General features: G+C 36.1%; 1 protein-coding gene across 2 annotated transcripts in view; it reads left to right on the top strand.

Moving 5' to 3' along the window:
• Positions 1-21018, top strand: part of BMPR1A (bone morphogenetic protein receptor type 1A) — an 81175-nt gene extending 60157 nt beyond the window's left edge. For both annotated transcript variants that reach the window (XM_062618818.1, XM_062618819.1), the window contains 10 exons: positions 9903-10065; positions 11893-11995; positions 13476-13575; positions 14668-14767; positions 15624-15768; positions 16469-16661; positions 17032-17329; positions 18069-18244; positions 18985-19115; positions 20163-21018. In XM_062618818.1, coding sequence (XP_062474802.1) covers positions 9903-10065; positions 11893-11995; positions 13476-13575; positions 14668-14767; positions 15624-15768; positions 16469-16661; positions 17032-17329; positions 18069-18244; positions 18985-19115; positions 20163-20288 — 1535 coding nt within the window. In that variant the 3' untranslated portion in view covers positions 20289-21018. The remainder of the gene's footprint in view (positions 1-9902; positions 10066-11892; positions 11996-13475; positions 13576-14667; positions 14768-15623; positions 15769-16468; positions 16662-17031; positions 17330-18068; positions 18245-18984; positions 19116-20162) is intronic.
• Positions 21019-24035: the final 3017 nt, after the last annotated feature.

Here is a 24035-nt window from a genome sequence, read left to right on the forward strand (position 1 = left end):
TGCCTGGGTTTCAGTTACAGGAGGTACTCGTTTGTATGTCTGTTGTCTTTCCAGCCACCAGTTATCAAAAGCTTCTGGAAGTCCAGTTATCATTAGGACTTTTAACTCCTCTGTCAAATTGCGTTGAATTAAAACATATTGGGAATCAACCGGTGTGACTGACTCATGGGGTATTCCAGGAACTAAAGCTTAAATGTAAAGATTATAACTTGTGGGGGGAAAAATACATTTTTATTAATATTTCTTTACTACTTATTGGCAACTGTACGTTGAAGAATTCTGCAGATTCTGTAATTGCATGCAGTTCAGAGAAGTGTCACTACAGCAAAATGGTATCTAAGCTGTTAGTGCCATTGTATTCTCATGTTTGGGACGTGAACAGTAGTGCTCTGCCTGTCCATCAAGCATGTACATCCATAGTTGGTCCCTGTGTAAGACTTATTGTTCTCCTAGCTGTGCATCTTGGAACATGTTTGAGTACACAGAACTTTCCATGTTTCAGGGGAAACAAACAAGACTAATTTGGTACTGCCATTTTAATACTTGAATATAAAAGGTTTTGTATTCTTTTTCCATACTTACATCAATTTTTGCTTAATGCTTGATTGTATTTTGAGCTCTTCTTTGAGCTTTTTACTTTCAAGAATAACAACTCGGTATACCCATTAAATTGGCAGAGGAAGAAGCCTGGTAAGTACCAAATGACAATCTCTCTGTTCTTTTTCTGGTGTGTACCTGCAATTAAAGGATTAAAGGATTTGGCGGAGCTGTTTTTATCGGGACTGTGCCTGATACATACCTTGACAAATGATTTTAAGAGCAGACTTGCATCACATATATATATAATGGACCTGCCCTTTCCAAGCCACTTGATCCTGCCTCTTTCCATGTGCTGGTACTTATCCCCTTATAACCGTGTGTCAAGGTGCATTTGGGAACTGCTGCAGCTTCTAACCTGGGTGTGGGGAAGCACTTAGAGAGCAAGACTGTACCTTTAACTATAACCCAAACCTTTATTAAGCAGTAGATATAAATGTCACTGAAGATACTTACCTGGAATTGACCAAGGAAGGATGAGCTGTTAACTACACTAAGCCCCAGATTAAATGAATAGTGCCTCAGCCCAAGGAAGATCATCTCTAAGCTCTTCCAGTTACCATCTCACGAACCCATTCACAGCTAAGCTGTTAGGTAACAGAAGTCCTCTGTCTAGATCTGTGCAGAATTCCACTTTGTTAAAGATATTTAAAACTGTTACTCTTCCTCATGTTTCCTGTGGGATTCAGTCCAGGAGGCTACCACCAGCACACTGAAGACTTCTGTATCGAGTACAGCCTACAGAATTGTAAACACTTTTACTCCAAAATTGGACAAGTATTTCTGTATAATTGCCAAGTTATTTGACCACTTTCATCTTTTTAGTCTGTGGGGGCTCAGAATAGTGTTGTGCTAACTTATACCTACCTGCTTTTAAGTGCTGACATTAAGCTTCATTCTGTGTGTTTGTGTGTATGCATGCACACGTGTATTTCAGGAGTGGGGAAAAGCTTGTGTTTTAGTTTAAGCTCTGCTATTGTAGCAATGATTTCAAGGTTGAAAGCAACAAAACAAACTTAAATCCAGGATTCTTCCATCTTTATTACATTATTTAAGTTGGGAGAGGGAAATTCTCAAGGCCAGTCTCCTTTCCTGTTGTGAACATAAAATTCTTAATTGTCAAGAAATAGCTCAGTCTGTTTAGATAGGAGTAACCTAGTTTGGGTGTAGCCGGAGGTTATAGTACAGGTTTACAAATATTTACAAGTAGCTGTAAGGTGATTAGATTGGTAATGGGCAAAATCACATTAAAGGAAATTTTGATGAGAAATTAGGAAAGCTTTTCACTGTGAATGTGGTTAAGCATTAGAACCGGCTGCCTGGAGAGGTTGTGCAGTATCCGTCCTTAGAGACAGTAAAAACTTTACCAGATTTACTGTGAACAACCTGGTCTAACTTAGAAGTTGGTTCTGTTTTGCTCAGGTGTTGGTACCAGGTGGCTACTAGCGGTCTCTTGCACTCTGAAATACTCATAGACATAGCGTTTTACAGTGGAGCTTGTTCAGCTAGTATTCCAGAAGTTTTGCTGCTTCTTACAGAAGATGCCAGCTTCTTCCCTTGAAGCAGTTGGGAGTGATAGGCTTTGTTCTTTGTACTTAAGTCACGGTTACCTGTTGGCATTAGTCAATATTCAGAGTTTTACTCAAAGGCAGTGTCAACTGAAGGAACAATTTTTTTTCTCTCTCTAGATACAAACAGAAACAATAATAAAATTATTCAGGTCTTATTAGTGACTTAAATTACATTCACTCCTTCTATGATCACATTTATTAAAAATGCTTCAGTAAGTAACTTCAAATAAATAATATAACTAAATGAAGTTTAAAGACTGTGTAAATATTTTTTGCCTGGTTCTAAAGAAGAAGTTGCCTTGTTTTAGGAATATTTCTGACTTTCAAATCGATACTGAGTGAGTTCTGAAAGCCATGGCAAAGTTGAGCTTGCTGAAACCACGTCGATTCTTTGATGCAAGTTGCCTAAGGGCTTGTCTTCAAACATATGAAATATGCTTGGTTTCTAGCAGTGGTGAATAGAAAAACAATCAAGCCCCTCTCTTGTCCATAGATTCATGGAGCAGTTGTGCTGGGGGGGGGTGAGGAGGAAGAAAGTTGATAATCATCAAATATTTGAACTTCTGTAGGAAAGAGGAAATCTAAGGTGAAAACTCTAAGTAATGTAATTGAAAGTGGAAAAAGTAGTTTCAACAAGGAAAAATATTTGCAGGATGCTACAAAAATGCATCATAAAGCAACCAATAGGGGTGGAGAAGAACATGGTATGAGAAATCGAAGAGAATTTGTGGTTTGCAGAAGAAGGAGGGAAAAGCAGAGAGAGTAGAAACTCCCAGCATGTTTACTTTCAGTGACTGGTGCTGAAGCTTCATGGTTTGCTCGCTTGTTTTGGAGGCTTCTTCAAATGGCAGGAATTTCAGGGCTTATCAAGACCTGACAGAATGAAGTAGCAAGTGTGTCTGTGTAAGTATATGTATATATACTCACGCCATCCGTTAACAGGTAACTTAAAAAACCAAGTGGCTTCATGCATTGATTAATGTGAAAATACTCTTGCACCAACAGCAGGAAACAGGCAATTCCATGAAGTTCGTGAACAGCCTTTGTTTCTCAGGTCGGTACTATGGAGCAGGGGGACATAATCATTACTCATTTGATTGGACTTTTTCACTTCTGTTGAGAAATGATCAAAAATAAGCCTGGGTAACAGATGGTCAGTTTTAATAGCAACTTTTTCAAGAAAAACATTTTTTTATTTCCTTTCTTGCTGTGGAAGGTCTTTGCAGTATCTTCAGACCTGTGACTTCCACTGCATCTTCATCTACCTACACTTGCTCATCTAGGGCAAGAGGTTATCACCTTCAGTTACAGTTGAGGTCTGTGGTGAATGCTTTTGTCTTCCCACTAGAGCAGGTTTTTAGTTCAGAAAATGTTTTACCTCCAAGTAGAGATTGTTGTTTTAATAATGTATTGATCAGCATAACTAATCACTATATTTAACAGAATATTTAGAGAACATAATGTATACTTAAATGTGTTTTCATAAATTTTGTTCTTTGTTACTGTCAATTCACTATATGATGTAATGTTAGATATGTGGTTCATCACCCCTTTCTGTGTTCTTGGAAGACACCACAGAAAACTGGTATTTTAACCCTTGTGAATTAGTTGACTAAAAATGTAATAATAGCATTCAATATGTATGAGGAAAAGTTTGTTAAAAAATTTTAAAATAATCTGTGTTAACATTAAAAATGGAAATACTTTAAAAAGTTGGCATTGTCCACTAGTGAACCGAAAAAAACCTATTGAGATTTGATTTCACTGTCATACTTACTTTTATTCAAAGATTTTTATATAGATTTTTTTTTTAATGCACTTTCAGAATTTCAGGTGAAATAGTTACTGAATTTGAACATCTCAACTAATTTGAAATAAAGAGATGTTCTAAAATCTGCAGGAGGAACTTAAGAGTTGTCAGAAGGGTGGTTCATTCCCTGAGAACAGTATAGTTCTGTTTACTAGTGATTTCACCAGTTAATAGCTGCATCCGTCTTTAAAGCATGGACAGCAAACATGTATCATAAATATTTGATTCAAATTAATTTAATGGGTTACTTGAAGGCTATATAATTTTTATAATTTCACATTTAGTTTTAAGTAACTTTATTCTTTAAAAGTCCGTTTAAATTAGAACACGGTGTATTTTTATTTTTTTTCATAAAATATAGATAAAATATTCTTGTGTCTGGCTTTTGTACTGAACACATAGGAACAGAGAGTAGTCTTCAGAAATGACTTTTTAGTGAAGGGAAGTGGGAGCAGAGGCTGGGTATTGCTTTCTGGGAAGGGAAGTGGGAGAAGAGGCTGGGTATTGCTTTCTGGGAAGGTTCTGGGAAGGGAAGTGAGAGCAGAGGCTGGGTATTGATTTCTGGCAGGGGCTGCCTGCCTGCCTGCCTTTGAGCACTGGTGTAGATCATGGGAAAGCTGGAGGGTGGTGGAGAGATATTTTAACCAAGTAGTCTGGGAACGTGCTGTGAGTTTTAGGAACCAGTGCTGCTAGAGGGAGCTAATCTAACATGCCTGGTCTTTGGAGATCCCAGGCATGATATATAAAAAAGCGCTATAGAGAGAATTATGATTAAATGTCAGGCATAGAGCTCATAGAAGTATTTAAGATACTTTCTTTGTACTCATAAAAGTGTTTTTTTGTTTTTTTGTTGTTGAGCTTTTTTAAATTATTATGTGTTCTAATAAAAATTACTAGTATTCTACTCTAGCTGTCAGTTGTACTGAGGTTTCATTCTCATGGCAGTACATGTTAAATCATTATGAAAGTCTGAGATAGGTAGAAAGGTGAAATGTACTCGTTAAAGTGGGTAATTTTGCAATATCTCCATTCTAAAGCAAGAAAAAATATTCTAAAACTGACACATAAAAAAAATCAAAGTATGTCTTGTTTATAAGGAAGGTGTATCTAACATAAAGAGCTTTGGTACCACTTTTATCTATTTTTTTTCTCTTTATGAGAAGACCCTGATGTGGGCAAGCCCTGAGTGTCAGCTAGCACTAGCAAACAGCTTTAACACCAGCAAGAAGGCAGGTGGAGGTAGTTTTTTGACAAAGATTCTTTTTATTTAAATACTGTATTTATTGGAGTTTACAATCTTGGATCACAGTAGCTACAAAAAAATTCTGATAGTACTGTAGTTCTGATAAGATAAATCCCATTTAAGGGTAACATAATCTGGAGTAAAAATTGTATTTATGTGGAATATCTATATTTCAATTCAGGAAGCAATTGAATAACTTGAATTTTGTGGGCTAGTAGATTAGCATTTGCAGCTTTATTTGTGGAGGTAGGGGAGATACAGTTAAATAAGAAATTATAAGCATAATTTGGCTTCTGTCTTTGTCTTTCACTTACTACTCTCTCTGCATTTCTTAATAGAGCTGGGTTTTTCATGGGTTACACAAATCTTTTCTTAGGTCAGAAGACGTAATGAAATTATGTATGTATCTTGGCATTGAGCTGCAACTGCTTGGTAGCTCAGGTTTTAGTGGTTAATAAAACTTTACTGTCACAGTACCTTTTTAAAGATTATCTGTGTTAATACTAGTATTTGAAGCCATGCTTTCAAGTAGACTTAGATTTCTGTCCTAGTGGTATTTTTAATATGCTGTGCTTCTTTAAAAGACATTTTATGATCCAATTTACTTTCTAGGATTGCAGGAAGTAGTTCTTTGAATATATCTTCAACTAAGGGCTGGATATGATACATTGGCAGGCATTGTTCTACTTTATTAAATAAAAGTTAAACAGAAAGCCATTGAAATGTCTTCTTATCTGTAGCAGTTGTTCATGTAAAACTAATGCAGTGTGTATGAGATAGTACTGTAGTGGGGCAGAGCAAATGACAAACTGGGAACATGAAGTCCCATCAGCTTGTTTCTCTTTATTGTCATGCTGTGGTTACGTGAAAAGAGGAGAATGTTTCAGCTCACCAATTCTCCGATACTTCATTGAAAGTTCTATGGTTTTATGTACAGTTTCTCTTTAATGTGGTAAAATAGACACTATAGAGCAGTTCGTGTGATTAAATGTATATCATACTGTCATTCTCAAGGTTGGACAAACAAGCTGAAACTGTTTCAGGATCTTGAACAAGTCCTTCAGTGTTTCATAGTTGATTTGCTGCTAATGTATATTATTTTGCCCCAGCAGTTTACAGGTGGAGGGTAAGAAGTAATAGAGGAAGAAGCTTTGCTGTGCCTGAAACCTCTGTGTGCTCTATTTCTGTGAAAGCCTTTTTTCTTTTGAAGCTGTGTGTATTAGTGCATAGCACTTATATCTGCAAAGGTTATGTAAGATTTTTGTTGCAGTGCAGAGCTGACAACTGCATGTATCATGGTAAAGAAGCCATTAATTACATCATCAAGTAGTGTAGTGTCACAAGATTTCAGGTGCATGGAAACCAAGTAATTTTACACATTTAACTCCCTTTCCCATACCTAGCATCTTCAGGATGGACACCAATAGTTCTTGTAATGCTGAGCTTGAATCATAGTACTGCAATACAGGTTATAGTTAGGGACAATAAAACCTTTCTTCTGAGTTGATTCCAAGCAGTCTAAATGTTTTCCTTTTTTCTTCTTTTTCTGGATACTCAGTTAAGCTCTTGTTTAATGAAGAGTTCTCTTTACAGTCATAGACAATAAAAATGCAAGAGTGAAGTTATCCTCCCCTGCCTTCTTTATGTAATTCAGATACTACCTATAGATTGAAAACAAGGTAGAGGAGAGTGTTGTTTCACATTACAAAGATAATGGAGTTGTAGTCTGGTTTTACTTTGAATAAAAATCTTTGCTTGTATAAACTCAACAAAAGATGAAGGTGCTAGTTCTTTGAAAATGCAATTACCTAATTTGGGTTCTGTTTGGTATGTATTCTTCATAAATCTTGTTATACAGTCCATCATAATAAATTAAGAGGAAAAATGTATTTCATCTCAGTTTTAGTATTTGGTATACTGTAGTCATGCTTCAGTGTTACTTTACGAAGAATAATACTGCTTTAAAGGACTCCAGACCTGTATAAAAATCTTCTCTCTCTTGCCTTTCTGAGCTAGAAGAAGCCATCCATGCTTTCAGGGTTCCTTGATTTATATTCTGACAAATCGAAAAAAATGCTGCATTCTGTGTTCAGGGTAGGAAGATAGATGAGTGACTGAAAGACATAGATCATGAAGTATTCAGACTTTTAAGATGTAGAATGTCCCTGAAGATAAAGGTTGTTTTGCCATAAGAATTGGGAAAGATACCTTAGTAGTTCAGTGAAATTAGAAGGGAAGGCAATATTTGTACATATGCAGTGGCTTTTCCTTTAAATATTAAGTAGAATTACCTGTTCTCTAAGCAGGTAAATGTGAATATAGAATGTTGTGTAATGTCTGTGGCACCATATTAAAATTTGTGCTGGGAAGAAATCTGTAGAAGGAGAGAGGTATCAGTTGGAGGAGCTGCTATTTCATATATGCAAAATTCCATCTGGCTAAATTGAAAATACATATTGCACAGGTAGACTGTGTTATCTTAACACTGAACTTTCTTGTTAATGGTCTGTACATATCGGGAATGCTTAACTCTGGCATTACTGAAGTACTGTTTGAAAATTACATTTCAAATAAACCATGGATAAGTGATTTGAGGGTTTAGGTAAAAGGTGCTGTACTTTCTTAGGATATACTCTTGGTTGTATCTAAAGAAGGTACAGATTCATTACTTCTAGGGAAATTCCTGAATAAGGACAGTGCACTGGTGTCCTGGGTTCAGCAGTAGTAGTCATTTTTTCTCCTTAGTAGCTGGTGCAGTGCTGTGTATTTTGACTTTCAGCCTAGGAACAGCACTGATAACACTGATGTTTTTACTTGCTCATTAGTAATGTTTTGTATGACCAAAGGCTTTCTGAGTCTCATGCTCTGCCAGGGAGGAGGGGAAGCCAGGAGGAAGCAGAGACAGGACACCTGACCCAAGCTAGCCAGAGAGGTATTCCATGACCAGGGTATAAAAATGGGGGCAGTTACCCAGAAGGGTTAGATCACTGCTCAGTCGGGCTGGGTATCGGTCAGTGGGTGGTGAACGGTTGTATTCTCTTCCCCCGTTATTTCCCTTATCATTATTGGTGGTAGCAGTAGTGATTTGTGTTATACGTTACTGGACTGTTCTTATCTCAATGTGTGGGAGTTACATTCTTTCAATTCTCCTCCCCATCCCTCTGCGGGGGGAAGGGGAGTGTGTGTGAGAGAGAGACTGCGTGGTTCTGAGTTACAGCTGGGCTTAAACCACGACGCCTGATTGTGCTCTGTTAGTCAGATGGGAAATCTGCAAGTCAGCTATTTTCAGAAGAAGATCAAATTTCACAAATATTTAATTGCGCATTTAGCTGAATGATATAGTGGATGCTACAGTAGAGTGATAGAGGGTGGTATGTACAAAGGGTTTTAATCAAGATTTTCTGCACATCTTTCAAGCAAGTTACAACATGGCAGTAATGCTGTCATTACGGCTAGCATTCGGTATGTTTGACAAGAAGCCACAGGAAACTCTTAAGAGATTATGAGTCTCCTGGTCAATTTTTTTTTTTTTTTTAATTCTTATATAAATTTAAATTTTTATTGTGATAAATCTTTTGAGCGGTAGTGAGGTACCTCCACTTTTCAAATTGTAGCTGAGTTTGCAAAAGCTTCTGTCAGTCCTAACTGGTTTCTCTGTTATCTTGCCCACAGAGGATTGTTGTAAATTGTGTCAGAGTAGGCAGTAGTCTGTTCACAGCTCCTCCAGCTTTATTCGGTTCACACCCACCTTGAGGATTTATAGCAGAGAATACTGTTAGGTGATGGACAGACAGAGGTTTTCTGTTGGTAAAATCATGAGTAGTGAAGCTGGAGGAGAGGGATGAAGATGTTCTCATCTCATGTTGTGGTCACAAAGCATGTTCCAAGTGAGTCAGTCCTCATTTTTCTTTCCTGTGTGTTCTTCACTAAGAAGGAAACAGATGGAGTTTTCCTTCTGAATGCCTAAGTTCACAAAAGCACGTTAATAGTATGAACTGGAAAAAAATGATGCTTAACTCTCTTTCTGTTGAGAAATTGAGGGCTACTTGGAATGTAATTTATCCCTATTTTTATTCTGTGAAAGCTCGTTTGTGTGGATGTTCATGTCATTAACTGAAATTAATTTGTGAACAAGATTTACTTTAGCTCTATTTTGAAGTACTAATACGTACAGAGATAAAAATACCCCAAGAAATCTTGGAGTTATTACTGCTCTTCTATGAGGCTGTGAATCCATAAAAAGTGGCTTCAGTTCAGAAAATTAGAAAATTGCTTATTAAGTATGCTCAGTCATGCATAAAATTGTACTGTTGTGGTTATCAAGCGGTCAGCATTTGGATTTTCTGAACACATGCATGAGAGAGACTTTCTTTGTAAAATTCCTACCATCACTACTCTTCTGTCCCACCTCAAAAATGGAAAATATCCTCTTTCTGTTTATATTGATTATGATTAGAAGATCTGTGGTTAAGATATAAAGTATTTGATGTAGGTATTTCTGTAACAAAGTGATTGTCTCAAATTTCTGCTACAGTCTTGGGAGAGGAGATTCTTATGTCTTGTGTAGTTTATTTATTTGTTAATATAATTATTCTGTTATTGTACATGTGAAGCTCTTGAACAGTTAACCGGAGAGGTGCAAAATATGTTTTTTTTATTTGGTTTGTTTTTTAATGCCCAGGTCAAAATCTTGACAGCATGCTTCATGGCACAGGAATGAAGACAAATCCTGACCAAAAGAAACAAGCGAATGGAGTAACACTTGCTCCAGAGGACACCTTACCTTTTCTTAAGTGCTACTGCTCAGGACATTGTCCAGATGATGCTATTAATAACACATGCATGTAAGTATTGCATACAGGATAGAAGAGGCTCATTTTTGCTTATGAGAGAGGAAACTCTTAGAGTGCTGAGGTTCTGTAAAGTGATTTGACCATAGCTGATTAGAAACTCAGTATTTCTGTGGAGAGCTGAGAACTAAAACCCAGTTATCCATATCTAAACAGCACTGTTTTCATCATACCTTAGAGGCATTCGCAACTGGTCATTTAGCCCAGCAAGTGCTGTTAAGGATTGAGGTTTTAAGTAACCTGTAGCCTTTTATAAATGAGTTTTAAATGACCTAAATCTAAACCACCTGATCTGACCACCTTCTGGCTTAGTCTAATGTTTCTTCATGTAGTAGTCAAGAGGTAATGTTAGCAACATAACCATTTACTGAGAATTCTTGTTATGTGTTCATTAGTTGTAACGTATGAAGGAAAGACAGGGGGAGGGAGGAGGATGAGTGGGGAGAAAATCCTCTGAACACATAAGGACAGGAAGGTAGTTTTAATTTTGATAGGCATCAGAATTCTAACAGACCCATGCACTGATTGTGCTCTTGCTTAAGATGCTTTACTCATGTTGTAAAATGTCCTTTGTTTTCCTTTTTTTTCTTCAGTTGCAGTTCAGTGTTTAAGACTCTCCATTTTTTTTTCCTGAAGAATTAATATAAAGATACATAATGGGAGACACGTTACTTGCTCCTTTTGAGTTTTCACTTTAACACTTAATATGAAACCTCTCTAAAGCTGTCACTTGGCAGATAAAGAAGTTTTTGTGGAACTCAGGGAGGTGGAATAAACACTGCTGTCTTTTAGAATGTAAACACAGTATTTTATAAATAGTTTTGCACCTAAAAAAATGTTCCCTTATTATCCAGTATTTTAATTCCTTTGGTATGTACTTTTTTTGCTTTTTATCGCCCCCTCGTGTATGCAGTCAGTATAGGCTTTATTTTTTTTTTTCCCCTTCAAACCAATGGCTGTATAGATCCTTATTCTGATAATAAAGCTGTTGGAGAGTTAGTAACACGTAGGCAGTGCTCATGTGGAGGGTATTTTATGGCATTATGCTTACTAAACCTGCATTTCTTTAAATAAATTATTGATGAGCAACAGTATTTCTGGGTTTGTTTTCCTTAGTATCTGTTGAGGGAATTAATGAGTTTTGATTTATTTAACAAAATCTTAAGTTTTACATATATTTAAATCATGGAGCTACTAGTGCAAATTGGTTTGGGATTCCACATAAATCTTGTTGACATTTTGGTGTAATGTAGAAATCAAAATATTTCTATAAAGAGATAATAGAGACTTGAAATGCCCTTTTTTTATGTGATTAACTAAAGATTTGCTACTGACAACTTCAGAAAGTGGGTTTGGAGGTTTATTGATTTGTTTTGCTCTAAGTCTGAATATTTGAGAAAGCTCATGTGGGAAGAGTGTAGCTGAATAGCCACCTTTCACATACTGGGATTTCTCTTCAAGAGCTTATCATTACAGTTTCAAGAAGAGGCACAAGTGAATTTTTTGTTATTTTTTAACCTATAATATTGTAGTCAGTATGCCTTTTTAGTTAGATCTAAACAGCTGCATGCATGTGGTTGGATCCAAGCAATCCTGAAGGGGGGGGTGGGGATGTAGGAGACAATGCTTGGGAGAAAACAGTTTCTGTCTGTAAATAGTGGGGGGCTCTTTTGTTCTCAAGCTGTATGATAACCACTGTGTTAAAGTTAGAATTTTTCTGGATATTGCCATTCTAGTTTTCTTAATGGGTTCATGATCAGCTAGTGCTGTATATTTAACAGCAAACATGCTGGTAAAGCACAAGTTATATGTTTATTACAGAACTAATGGGCACTGCTTTGCTATCGTTGAGGAAGATGAACATGGAGAACCCACACTTGCTTCTGGCTGCATGAAGTATGAAGGTTCAGACTTCCAGTGCAAGGTAAAAAAATTGAGGTACCATTAAAATTTAAGATCCCCAAAGGAAATTATGTAGGGAAACTGCATAAGCAGTTTAAATCTCTGTAGTTTCCAACTGCAATCATAAATTTTGCTTGTTGCCGTTTACCACTGAGGAGAATGGAACTGAACAGTTGTGGGTGAGTAGTGGCAGAAGAGACACTTAATGGTGTTTGAGCGAAGACTGAAATAGAATCCTAGCTTGTTGGAGTTCTCTGAAAGTATCTGTAAGCACTGACAAAATTAACAGAGAACATCAACCTTTTACTTGTCTGCCGTTTCCTCAGTTGAAGAGGCAACTTTATAGTTGACCTAATCGATCCGAATATTTTATGTTTTCATGCAGAATTTCTCGATTGCTTTAATTTTGAATTATTTGCTTTCTTCATTTTGTCTGACAGAATTGTGTAATCGTAAGGAGTTGTCTTCACAGATTACACAAGAGCTCCCTTAAAGTTTCATGAACATGTATGCAATTTATCAAATGTGTATGTTTTCCTGTCTGACATACAGCTTCAGTTTTTTCCTTTGTAGAAGAGTTAATCTATTGTTAATTACATGAATATAACTTGCCCTTGGTTTAAAGGGGTATGATAAGCAGACTGCTGCCTTTAAAACCTCTTTGTTATAAAAGTTGGAACTGAAAACACAGTTAATAAAGCAAGGATTTATTTATAAGATGGACATATAGCACTAGCTGGGCAAATAAATATTGCTTTGGAAGACTGGATTTGCTTTTTCTTTTGTCACATTGCTTACATTAAACAAATCTTTCAGGGGTAATTACCAGCTAGGTTGCTTCCTCCCCTTTGCCTCCCTTCCCCCATCCCAATATCTCTAGGGCTTGAATTTCTATATAATGTAGCTGTGGATAGCACTGCTTTTTGGAAGTACTCTTGACTTCATTTACAGCTGTGAATGTTTAGGGTTATTGCAGATCAGATCTAAGGTGTCATGATGACCTCCTGAAATTGTTCTTGTACTTATATTAGTGTCTTACTTTCAGATTAATTTTCATGTCCCACCATCTTTTATGTGGTGTTCTCAAGATATTCTTGATGCAAACAGTGCTGGTATGATGAGTGCAAGAGAAAAACTTACATTCATCTTTTTTTTTGTCTTAAGAGCAGCATTTATTTAACATATGATTAACTGCTTTTGATGAAGCTTAAAAATTTTGCAATGTATGAAGCAGCAGCTTAAGTAGGATCCATTTATTTCTGTGCACCAAGTAGAAGGAGTTCCAAAATGTCAACATAGAAAATATGAACCTAAATAGATGAGGTAATGATTGTCTGCCACTGTAAAGTTGCCTCATACAATAAGTGGTGAGGTTAAACTGTTTTTCTAAAATAAAATAGCTTAAACTTTTGTCTTTGCTGTGTTGTATCCATAGCATCACCTGTCTGCATCCTAGCTGATCACTTCAAAACCTGAATCTTTATTCAATTCTCCTTCAACAGGACTCACCTAAAGCACAGTTACGTCGAACAATCGAGTGCTGTCGGACTGATTTCTGCAATCAGGATTTACAACCAACATTACCACCACTTGACAGTACAGGTAACAGCTCCTAGATGTTCACACTGCTACTAAAAAATGCTGTGTGTATTCTGTTCTTCTGATCCTGATCCAACAGATAAAAATAAGGAGAAAATGTAATTACAGTATTGCACAGATTTGTTTTTTCCTTACTAAGTAATATTAATAAGAAGCTCCCTACTAGGTTTCATATTTGACTCCAGTTTTCCTTTTTTGCTACTTCCAAGTTAATCTTTTCCTCCATCAGTCACTCATGGTATTTTTACTCTCTTGCTGAGTTTGCTCATATCTCATATCTGTTTCCATAGCCCATTCTCTTTTCTTTTTTAAATAGTTTTTGTAACCTCTGCCATGTTTTTCCTGTGATGAGTGTATCTTAAGTATTCTGACATTAACTGTTATGTACTGTATATTGATTCTCTTCTTGCTGTTGTGTTCCCAGTGACGATAGTTTATATTTTCATATGCTTATTCATTGCTAGGCAAGTCATACTAGTTTGACTGTTGCTTAATACCTTCTCAAGAGTCTTACTGCTGTAAATCCTTCATTTCTATTTTTAAAAACAAACTAACAAGAATCAACCAAAACCAACAACTCCAAAAATCTCAAGTTAAATCTTTTTTTTGTTGTTGTTGTTGGAATCCAAATGAAATTTTCTTTGCTTTGCCAGTGTAAATACTTACTTTGATACTGTAACACTATAAATTTTGTGTAATTTTGTATGGACGGATCTTCTGTATGCATCAGCTGTCCTGCTCTTTTCTGACATTTTGTCACAGAATCAAAGACTGGTTGAGGCTTACATAGGACCTCTGGAGCTATCAGGTTCAATCCCCCTGCTCAAGCCAGTTACACAGGACCATGTCGAGATAGCTTTTAAGTCTCTCTGAGGAAGAAGACACCACAGCCTCCTTGGACAATTTGTGCTAGGGCTAGTTTACCCTCACTGTAAAGAAGTATTGCCTGATGTTCAGACAAAACCTATGTTGCAGTTTATGCCCACTCAAATACACAGTATATTAAAATATACCTAATTAAACAGTTTGCAGTAGATGCTTAATCAGTAGACTTTGTAAACTTTCATCTTTTTTTTTGATTTTGTTTTTAAACAGATGGGCTTTTTGATGGCAGCATTCGTTGGATGGCAGTGTTGATTTCTATGGCAGTCTGCATAATTGTCATGATCATCTTATTTAGCTGTTTTTGTTACAAGTAAGGGAAGCACTTTATTTATTGGCAGTGTTTTTAATTTATTTCTAACAAAAATAGATTGGAAGTGAAACTGCTGTAATTTAATTTCACATTTCTGTGGATAGCAGTTTGCATTGCAAAGTAAAATGAAATGTTCACAATGTAGAATATAAGTGAATTTAATCCTTTGGCTAAAAAATGTTTACAATTTTCAAAGCTACATTTAACTTTGACACTATATCATCCAATGAACAGGAATATCTTTATCCTTTTTTTGTTTTTTTGATCTTCGGTCACTTTTGATAGTTAAATTCCATCTACATCCAAGATTTACTTTTAAATGCTTTTGCAAACCTAAAGCAACAAGGATGTGTTTAGAACCTTTCCTTTTCTGCTGTGTTTCAAAAGTGAATAATTGACCAGCCAAGCTATGGCAATTAATGCAAGTGCAGTTTAAGAGACTGTGCCTGCTTCTGTCAGCACCAGCCCTGTGCTGGGGGTGGATCAGTGTTCTAGCAGTTTCAGCAGAAATATGTATGGGTCAGACTCATCTGCCATGGTTCAAGGTTCAGGCTTTTAGTTTAAACCAGAACCAGTAGTGTTACACTAGTAACTGGCTGTGAGCTGAGTACTGAAAACGCTGGATTTCCACCTGACTCACAGTAAATTGACGTACCTCTACACACAGTGCAACTTTTTAATATTAACTATGTATGTTAAATTTCTGGAAGAAAGAAAAATGTACAGTAACATCTGAATATTTTTTTTTCTTTTAAGAAAACTTGTACATTTAAATAGCTTTTTTCCTTGTTCAATTTACTACATATTTTGAGAAACTTTTTTAAATTCAGCTGAACCTCTCCTATTACATTTGAAGGCATTACTGTAAGTCGATGGCAAAGAGGCACTGTTATAATCGTGACCTGGAGCAAGATGAAGCATTTATTCCAGCTGGGGAGTCATTAAAAGACCTTATTGACCAGTCACAGAGTTCTGGGAGTGGATCAGGACTACCGTTATTGGTAAATCATAGATTTTTTCTTCACTGAACTTCTTCCCATTAAATAGGTTTGTACCTAATGCCTAGAAGAAAGCAAAGCGTCAATACAGTATATTATTTTATATGCAATTACTGTGAAAGCTACAGCGCAAACTAAACATGTACAAAAGCTCATATACACATAATAAACTAAAACAAAGTGCAAAATCAGATTGTTTTAGGAAAATGTTGCCATCGGCAAAATTTAGGGACAATTAGAGCCTACTGACATTAAGAGAAAGATGCAGTGAGTGGCTAATACAAGTGTTGAACTGAACAAACTCAAAGATATTTTTTTCTGTGTCCACTATCTGATAAAAGAGATCAGCTTTTTATTGGCCGAGTTGTTCATATTTTTTTATTCATCTTCCTGTACAGTACTTGCATAAAAATTAGCCAGTGAGACAAGTGACTGTCATTATTTATAAAATTTAAACAAATAGAATGCGTATGAAGTTGAGCTGATTTGATCTTTCTGGGTTTGTTATACAGTTCTTCCTTGGAGGCAGCAACAGTGAGTTTGAAATGGGAATAGTGGAAAATATGGATAACGTATATAGAATAAGTTTTGCAATGAGGTCAAAATTCAAAGCAATCCAGGCTTGAGAAGTAGCTCATCCAAGTACTTTTGGTTAATCATTGAGTTTCCCTCTTCCACTTTTCCCCTCTTTCTTCTTCTCTAGGTTCAGCGCACTATTGCCAAACAAATTCAGATGGTGAGGCAAGTTGGAAAAGGACGATATGGTGAAGTGTGGATGGGCAAATGGAGGGGTGAAAAAGTTGCAGTGAAAGTGTTCTTCACCACAGAAGAAGCTAGTTGGTTCCGAGAAACAGAGATTTACCAAACTGTTTTGATGCGTCATGAAAACATCCTTGGTAAGGAAGCAGTATGTTGTACTGGAGAGCTTTTGTAAGGGGAAGGAGAAGGAGGTCTTAGTGGGTGGCTTGAGAGGGGTATATGATGGCTTCCATGGAATAACCAAATGTGTGTTCCTTAATGTATGCTTATAAAATAGTACTGAAAGTGCTGGTGTTGATTTGAGACATGTCTGCAGTCTCTGCTGGAAGACTGAAATGGTAACCTTATGTATAGTTGAAGTCTGAGCTTTTATGTTGTTTGTTTTCTGTAAGAGGAGCAAGTATCTTCCAATGCAGTCCAAATCAACATAGATTTAGGAATTTTTATTAAATGTCTTATAAAAAAATATGTACAAATGCATTGTAACTTTGTTTATATATTTCATAGGTTTCATAGCTGCAGATATTAAAGGCACTGGCTCCTGGACACAGCTGTACTTGATTACAGATTATCATGAAAATGGATCATTGTATGATTTTCTGAAATGCACTACGCTAGACAACAGGGCTCTCCTCAAACTGGCATATTCTGCTGCATGTGGTCTGTGCCATCTACACACAGAAATTTATGGGACCCAAGGCAAGCCTGCCATTGCCCACAGGGACCTGAAGAGTAAAAACATCTTGATAAAGAAAAACGGAACCTGCTGCATTGCAGACTTGGGTCTTGCAGTCAAGTTTAACAGGTAGATGAACAAATCCTCTGTAATGGTAAACCTTTTTATTTGTAATGCACCAAGTACCTGATTTTAAAGGAAGGTAGAGTAATTTGGTTGCATGCTTTCAGGTTTTTTCAGTTCTGAGAGTAAAATGCTGTTCTTCCTTTGTAGACTGGTAATCATTGAGATGAAAATAGGTTGTTAAATGAACAATGAAAAGACTTCTTGTGGAAGAGCAGTAGTTTTGTAGAGGAAAGGAAGAGGAGACTAATTCCTTATTCAAAATGGCCTTTCAAAGTAATTGCTGTCATTATATATTCTCATAGAAAATTTGAACAGTGTTAAGGGAGTTGAAACTTAATTGAAGAAGTAATACTTTTTCTTCATTTTAAGTTCAGTGGAGCCAGAGAATTGGGTTTTTGCTACAGTAGAGCCTGAAAGAAAACATAAGCCCTTTGCAGATCATGAGTTGTTACCAAATACACTCATCTTTATAGTAGTTTTTAATTCAAGTTATTTTCACATGTGTTTTAAATGTCTTGCAAAAGTAGTAGTAAACTGTCAACTTCCATATTCGATACTGTTTTTCTAGATAATCTTTTTCATGGAGGCACAATGTACTCAAGTGTAGTATACAGAAGGAAATAAAAGAAATAATTCGATTTGTAAATGGGGGCTTTGAAGTGTAGTGATTGCATCATACAGGATTTCGTACCATGTCTTGTACTAGTCCACAATTCACTAACTTCCTTATGTTTTCATGTAGTGACACAAATGAAGTTGATGTTCCATTGAATACTAGAGTGGGAACAAAACGTTACATGGCTCCAGAGGTCCTAGATGAAAGCCTGAATAAAAACCATTTCCAGCCATACATCATGGCTGACATTTACAGTTTCGGGCTGATCATTTGGGAAGTGGCTCGACGCTGTGTCACAGGAGGTAAGCTTTTAAATATTCTGTATAAAATCTACCAGGCCCTTATCTCACTTTTAATGAGACTTGACCAGGAAATAATATAACGAGCCTGCTGTATCAATAGCCTTGTGATCTTTAGAAGCAGTAGTAACGGTCTGTCCAGACTACAGCTTGAAAGTCACTGAACCAAACCTTTTTGATTGTTAGAGTTAAGCATCTCGGGCTTTTCTTCCTTGCTCAAAAAGCAGAATGCCTACTCTGGCAAAAATTCTAGGATGCATATATATTTTAACCCTGTGCTGTTAATAAGACTTTTAAAAAGTAGATGATGTTGTTATACTTGTATTTCTGGTGTCATTCCGTTTTTTCCTTATACATGTTTTTGTGACCAGCCCTAGCTTTTCTTTCACTTTTTTTATGACATTACAGATCTTTGCTTGTATTCTCTTCTTCCGTCTTATGCTTTCTCCTTGTTCCTTTGTGCATGCAATGGATTAGATGTGAAATTTTACACTGGGTGTCAAAGTCAAAGGGACTGAAAGGAATTATTGTAGCTATTAATATTCATAATATTGGAGATTTTCTGGTAAATATCTGATTGTATGGTGAAATCTGGGGGGTTTACCACAGTATAACAGTGTGGTGGGTTTGCTCTGGCACAAAATTGAGTTAATTTTTGCTTCTGCCTAAGGAAATCTGAGAGTAGATATATGGGTTTATTTTCTTTTTTTTAATGGTTCTTGATCTTTCACAATTATCTGCAGGTATTGTTGAAGAGTATCAGTTGCCATATTATGACATGGTGCCAAATGATCCATCCTATGAGGACATGAGAGAAGTGGTGTGTGTCAAACGCCTACGCCCAGTAGTATCGAATAGATGGAATAGTGATGAAGTGAGTATGCTGAAATGAGAAATTAGTTCAGTTTGTTCATTTGATATGGAAGGGTATTTAAGTTTAAAAAATATTAAAACATTGTAAAATAGGGACTACATCCACACATTCTGATATTTTAATAACCTCACACGAACAACAGGAGAAAGGTTTGAAATCAACACAAAATACCATATTTTTCATGGATCTTTTCATGGATCTAAGGGGCAGGTACAATTAAGCAGCATCCAAGTGTATGAATTCTGCTCTGATCAAGCTCTTCTTTTTAGGTAGTGGAATATTTTTAAGAGTTGATTAGAGCTGAAACTTAAATGAGTTTTAATTGGTTTTATTAGTCTTAATGTATATAGTGTATTGGTTTGTGGCATAAGGTACTTCATGGAATATGAAGCAATTTCTATGTGTTTGTAGATTGCCCCTTTTTTCTTTTTTCTTTTTTTCTTTTTTACTGGTACATTTCAGGGCAAGCCATGATGTAAGTAAAATACTACATTTAAAACTGTTTTTAAAGGTCCACAGCTTGAACCGATAAATGAGACATAGCTATTTCACATGGCAAGCTAGATATACCGTATCCTTCTTGACAGTTTTTTCTGTATTATTTTTTTAATGCTGAAAGAACTTTTCTCACATCTTCATTTTTAGTGACAAAGTTCTCTGCAGTTTTTCTGCTGTACATGTGGAGATTTTTCTGCTTATTCCTACCATTTTTTGTACTGCTGTTCTTGAGTTGTAATGATAAGTTCTGGTAATGCATTTTTGTGAAAATAAAGAAACACGTCAGTTAGTTCCAGCTACTGTAGTACTAGGCAGTGAAGGGGAGGAAGAAGGAGGATTGGAATGTGGTTGTTGGATGGGGTTGGTTTGTTTTATCGGGGTTTTTTTAGTTGATCTGTTTATAATATTTTATCAGCAATTTTGCAGAAAATGTAGAAATTGCACACTTGGACTTAAGACTTCTATAATTTGGGCTTGAAAGCAAACCAAATTATACACTTCAGATCTGTCAGTTGTTACAATACTATTCCTTTGGTTTTTATTTTACAGTGTTTAAGAGCAATATTGAAATTAATGTCTGAATGCTGGGCTCATAATCCTGCTTCGAGGCTCACTGCCTTGAGGATCAAGAAGACACTTGCCAAGATGGTGGAATCACAAGATGTAAAGATTTGACATAGAAAATTGACATTGGAGAGCAAAGCTGGACTCCTAGATCTTTTCACTCAAATATGAGTGAGACCTATGTGGAAAGAGGAAATAACTGAGATTCAGTATATTTTCTCAGCACACTTCTACAGGCTGCTAATAAAATCTTTCAGTACGTCATAGACTGTGATACTGAGAGCCTCTATACACTACGTGCTACATAAATAGACAGCCTTGATAAAATTCACATTTTGGTTTGTTTGAGCTGCATTGAGACTTCATTCATACATAGTGAGTCTCCAGTAAAACTCTGGGTACTGAATTGAATGTTCAGATTACAGTGCTTTCTGTGAAAGCCTCACAAGCTATATGGATTCAACAGAGATGGAGAATATAAGCTTTTTCTTTTGTTTTTGCCTTCTACCTGATAAAACCTAGTCAATCCATACCAAGTTTTTGTGAAACAGGCTGTAGGTTATGAATCTGTTTGCGATACTACTCAGTTTAACAGTTGCCTTTATGTGTGTGCCAGGATTATTTTGCTGTCATTTGGAATAGATAAATAATTAAATGAACAAAGTTTTACGATCAGGGTTCCATGCATTTTGTAGCTCCACAATCAAGAGATTTGCTACAGAATCCTTGCTATTAAGTTATCTTCCTAAATCTCAGTTTTAATTTTATTTCAGTTTTATTTCTGTTCTTGTTTCGGTCATAAGGAGAACTGCAAAAACATTAACAAATTAAGGTGTACCTACCCAAGTCTGTAAAGAGCTGGAAGCAATCTCTCTTAGAGGCACAGACTGCTTTGGTCACCTCCCTTACAGTCTGGTGGCCTCATAATTGGATGACTATGAAATTTGGCACAGTGCCACACAACCGGCGTTTTTGCTGTTGAATACCTTACATCCTAACAAAAGGACAGTTGATGACATGTTTTGCCATTCTCCTTTATTGGGATTCACTGGTAGGTGCCCGTTTTGCTCTGACGTTTTTTCTGTACAGGAGGAAATTGGTCAACTATAGGAGCATGGTTTTTCATCATTTGACAAAACTAGACAGAAGGTAAGTTTTGAAAGGCTTGGGAACAAGTCTTAATTTACAGACACAGAAATGGAAGGCAGGAAGCACAGGCTGGGCTCTCAGAAGATTAGACAATGCAGTAAAGGTCAGGACCAGGAGAACTGAATATATGTGAACTGTTAAAGATACACAGCATGAAGATTTTCAAGCTGGGTTTCCCTGATGTAAATGCAGGAGGCCACATCTGTGGATCACGTTGTGGACAGTCACAAAACTCAAGATTTTAGACAAGATAAATCAGTGGGTATTTTAAGTTCTACTTAAGCACACTTGGGAGGAATAGCATTGAAAGATAATTTATGAAGGTAAAGTAAATTAACATAATTGCAAAATTTGGTCTTACTGTGCCAACGATTGGCACATGTAGGAAACTGTAGTACCTTCCTTTTCCTCACTGATCCAGACAAGTTGTTTAAAAGCCAGAATCCCTCCGCAAGGTTACTGTTAAGCAGATTGATATATTGATTTTGGCACTTCTACTTTAAAGTTAGAAAACAGTACCATAACTCAAGTTGAAGCTTCAAATGCTTGAATTGTCTGAAGAATGAACACACAGTATTGGAAACATTGCATTGAACCTATTTGATAATTTAAGTGCCTATAACTTTGTACTGTAAATCTTGTTCTAGATAACGTTAAGAAGGGAAGTTATTTATGTGGTGTGTTTTGTGCTTTACTAAAAAAAAAATAAACATCAACCACCTAGTCCTAGGTAGATGTGTACAGTTAGATACATGCACAAACACACATATGCCATATTCAAGTTTTGAAGAAAAAAAGCTAGGAATAATACTAAAATTGATGAAAAAATGTTAAAACTTCAGATTGATTTATGCCATATTATTTGTTGTCTTAAAGTATGTATACATGGAGATTGTTTTGACATGTTTAAATTTCCCTTGAAAATACAACTAAAAGAAAACAATGTAATGCAGAACTAATGTGATTTGTGAACAGTTACAACCTTCTAACTTTTTTTTGTTTTGTTGTAATTCTGTAGTTCACATAATGTAAATGGTCAGGCAAAAGATGGCAGTATTTTTTATTTTCTATTGTGATGTACAGACTTTATTTAACTGTTCTACATGTTTTATAGAAAACTAGCTATTTCGAGGGACTTTTTTTTTTTTTTAATAAAGTCATTACTTTTGTTCAGTAATGCCTTTAAGTATTAATATGTATTCTGGCCGAGAAGTTCATAGGTGCGTCAGCTATGGTTTTAACTTACTTGAAAACAGCAAAAGATATATGATATTATACCATGATCCTTATGTAAAGGGCTTTTTAAAGAAAACATTTCTCCGTCCATTGCCAAGAAACGTGTGATGAGTTTGCAATTGTTAATCATGTCGTCGCACATAATTTTTACACAAGTAGTTGGAAAAGATTTGGTATGAGCCAAAAAATGTAAGGGATAAGCTTTTATTTTTTTCCTTCTCTAGGATTTTTATCAATAAGAAGGAAGAATGTTGAGGTGCCCTCCTAGTTTAAACTTTCAGAACAGTGAGGTCTATTTAAATTAACCAGTCCCTATTTAGAATTTTTAGAAGTTGCCACAGCATTATTAGCTATGAACTTGTGAATACTTCTAGTTCATTTTCCCCAAGTGTTCCTCAGCTACTGCTGGAGGTGTGAATTTTGATAATTTGAAATTATTCACTTACTTTCTTCTCCATTGTTAGGCATTTGCAAAGCAAGAAGGTGCTGATCTTTGGTAGACATCTTAAGGCTTAAATTGGTTTACACATTAATACAGAAGACATGAGCTGGCTGCTGTAAAGATGATCTTGGAGAGAAGAAAAATATTTTTGCCTTGAGCTTTAACCTTCATTTTTTCAGCGCATCGGTTACTAGGTTCATGCTCAGTTTTCATTGTCCTAAACAGGAGCTGCTAGGTCTTTAGCATTCCTTGATTCCCTGATACTGCAGAAAATGTTACCGATAAAGGATATGGTTGCATAAAGCACTTGAGCACATACCTACATTCCATGCAATGTCAGTCACTGTTTGGAGCTGAAGTATGTCTATACTGATATTTTAACAATTATTTTGGAGGAAAAAAACCCCAACCCAGCCTTCAGTCAAAGCTAGCCCATGATTTTTTTATATAATATTAAGTATACTTAGTGCAGATTCTAAAGCTAAGTTGTTGCTTTATGCGATACTGTAGTTCAGAAGCCTTTAAGGTCAGGGAAGGTAATAGGATTCTTCTGTTCGAATATGATTAGTCTCACTTTGGTCAAAATTTTAAGCACTTGTCATTAAAAAAGAATCCCCCCAAACTTGCAAATGTGTCCTCAGTTTTTGTTGTTAATAAAAATTGAAATATCTTGGGGAGTGTCAGAGCTGTACCTTGGAAGTTCTTGAACATTCACATACAGACGAGGTTTTTTTGTCTTTAAGGCAATGCTCCATGTGATTTCAGTTAGGTGGAAAATAATTTGAGTCACTTACATAATTCTTACTGTTGCAACAACTGAAAGTTTTTGTGTTCCTTGATAACTTGTAAATTCCACAAGAAACGTGATATTCCTACAGGAAAATGTAGGTTTACATTTTGAGTTTATTCTGAGTTTTACTCAACATGTAATTTTTCCTGAGAGGTTCCCCCCCCCCCCAAGCAATTGATGCTTTCCCAATATCCATCACTTTTTCCAAATTATTTCCTTAGTCTATTCTGCCGTATTAATA

The sequence above is a fragment of the Pezoporus occidentalis genome, unplaced genomic scaffold (genome assembly GCF_034315485.1).
Source record: "Pezoporus occidentalis ecotype Australia unplaced genomic scaffold, CSIRO_AGI_Poc_V1 ctg204, whole genome shotgun sequence".
Taxonomy (NCBI): domain Eukaryota; kingdom Metazoa; phylum Chordata; class Aves; order Psittaciformes; family Psittacidae; genus Pezoporus; species Pezoporus occidentalis.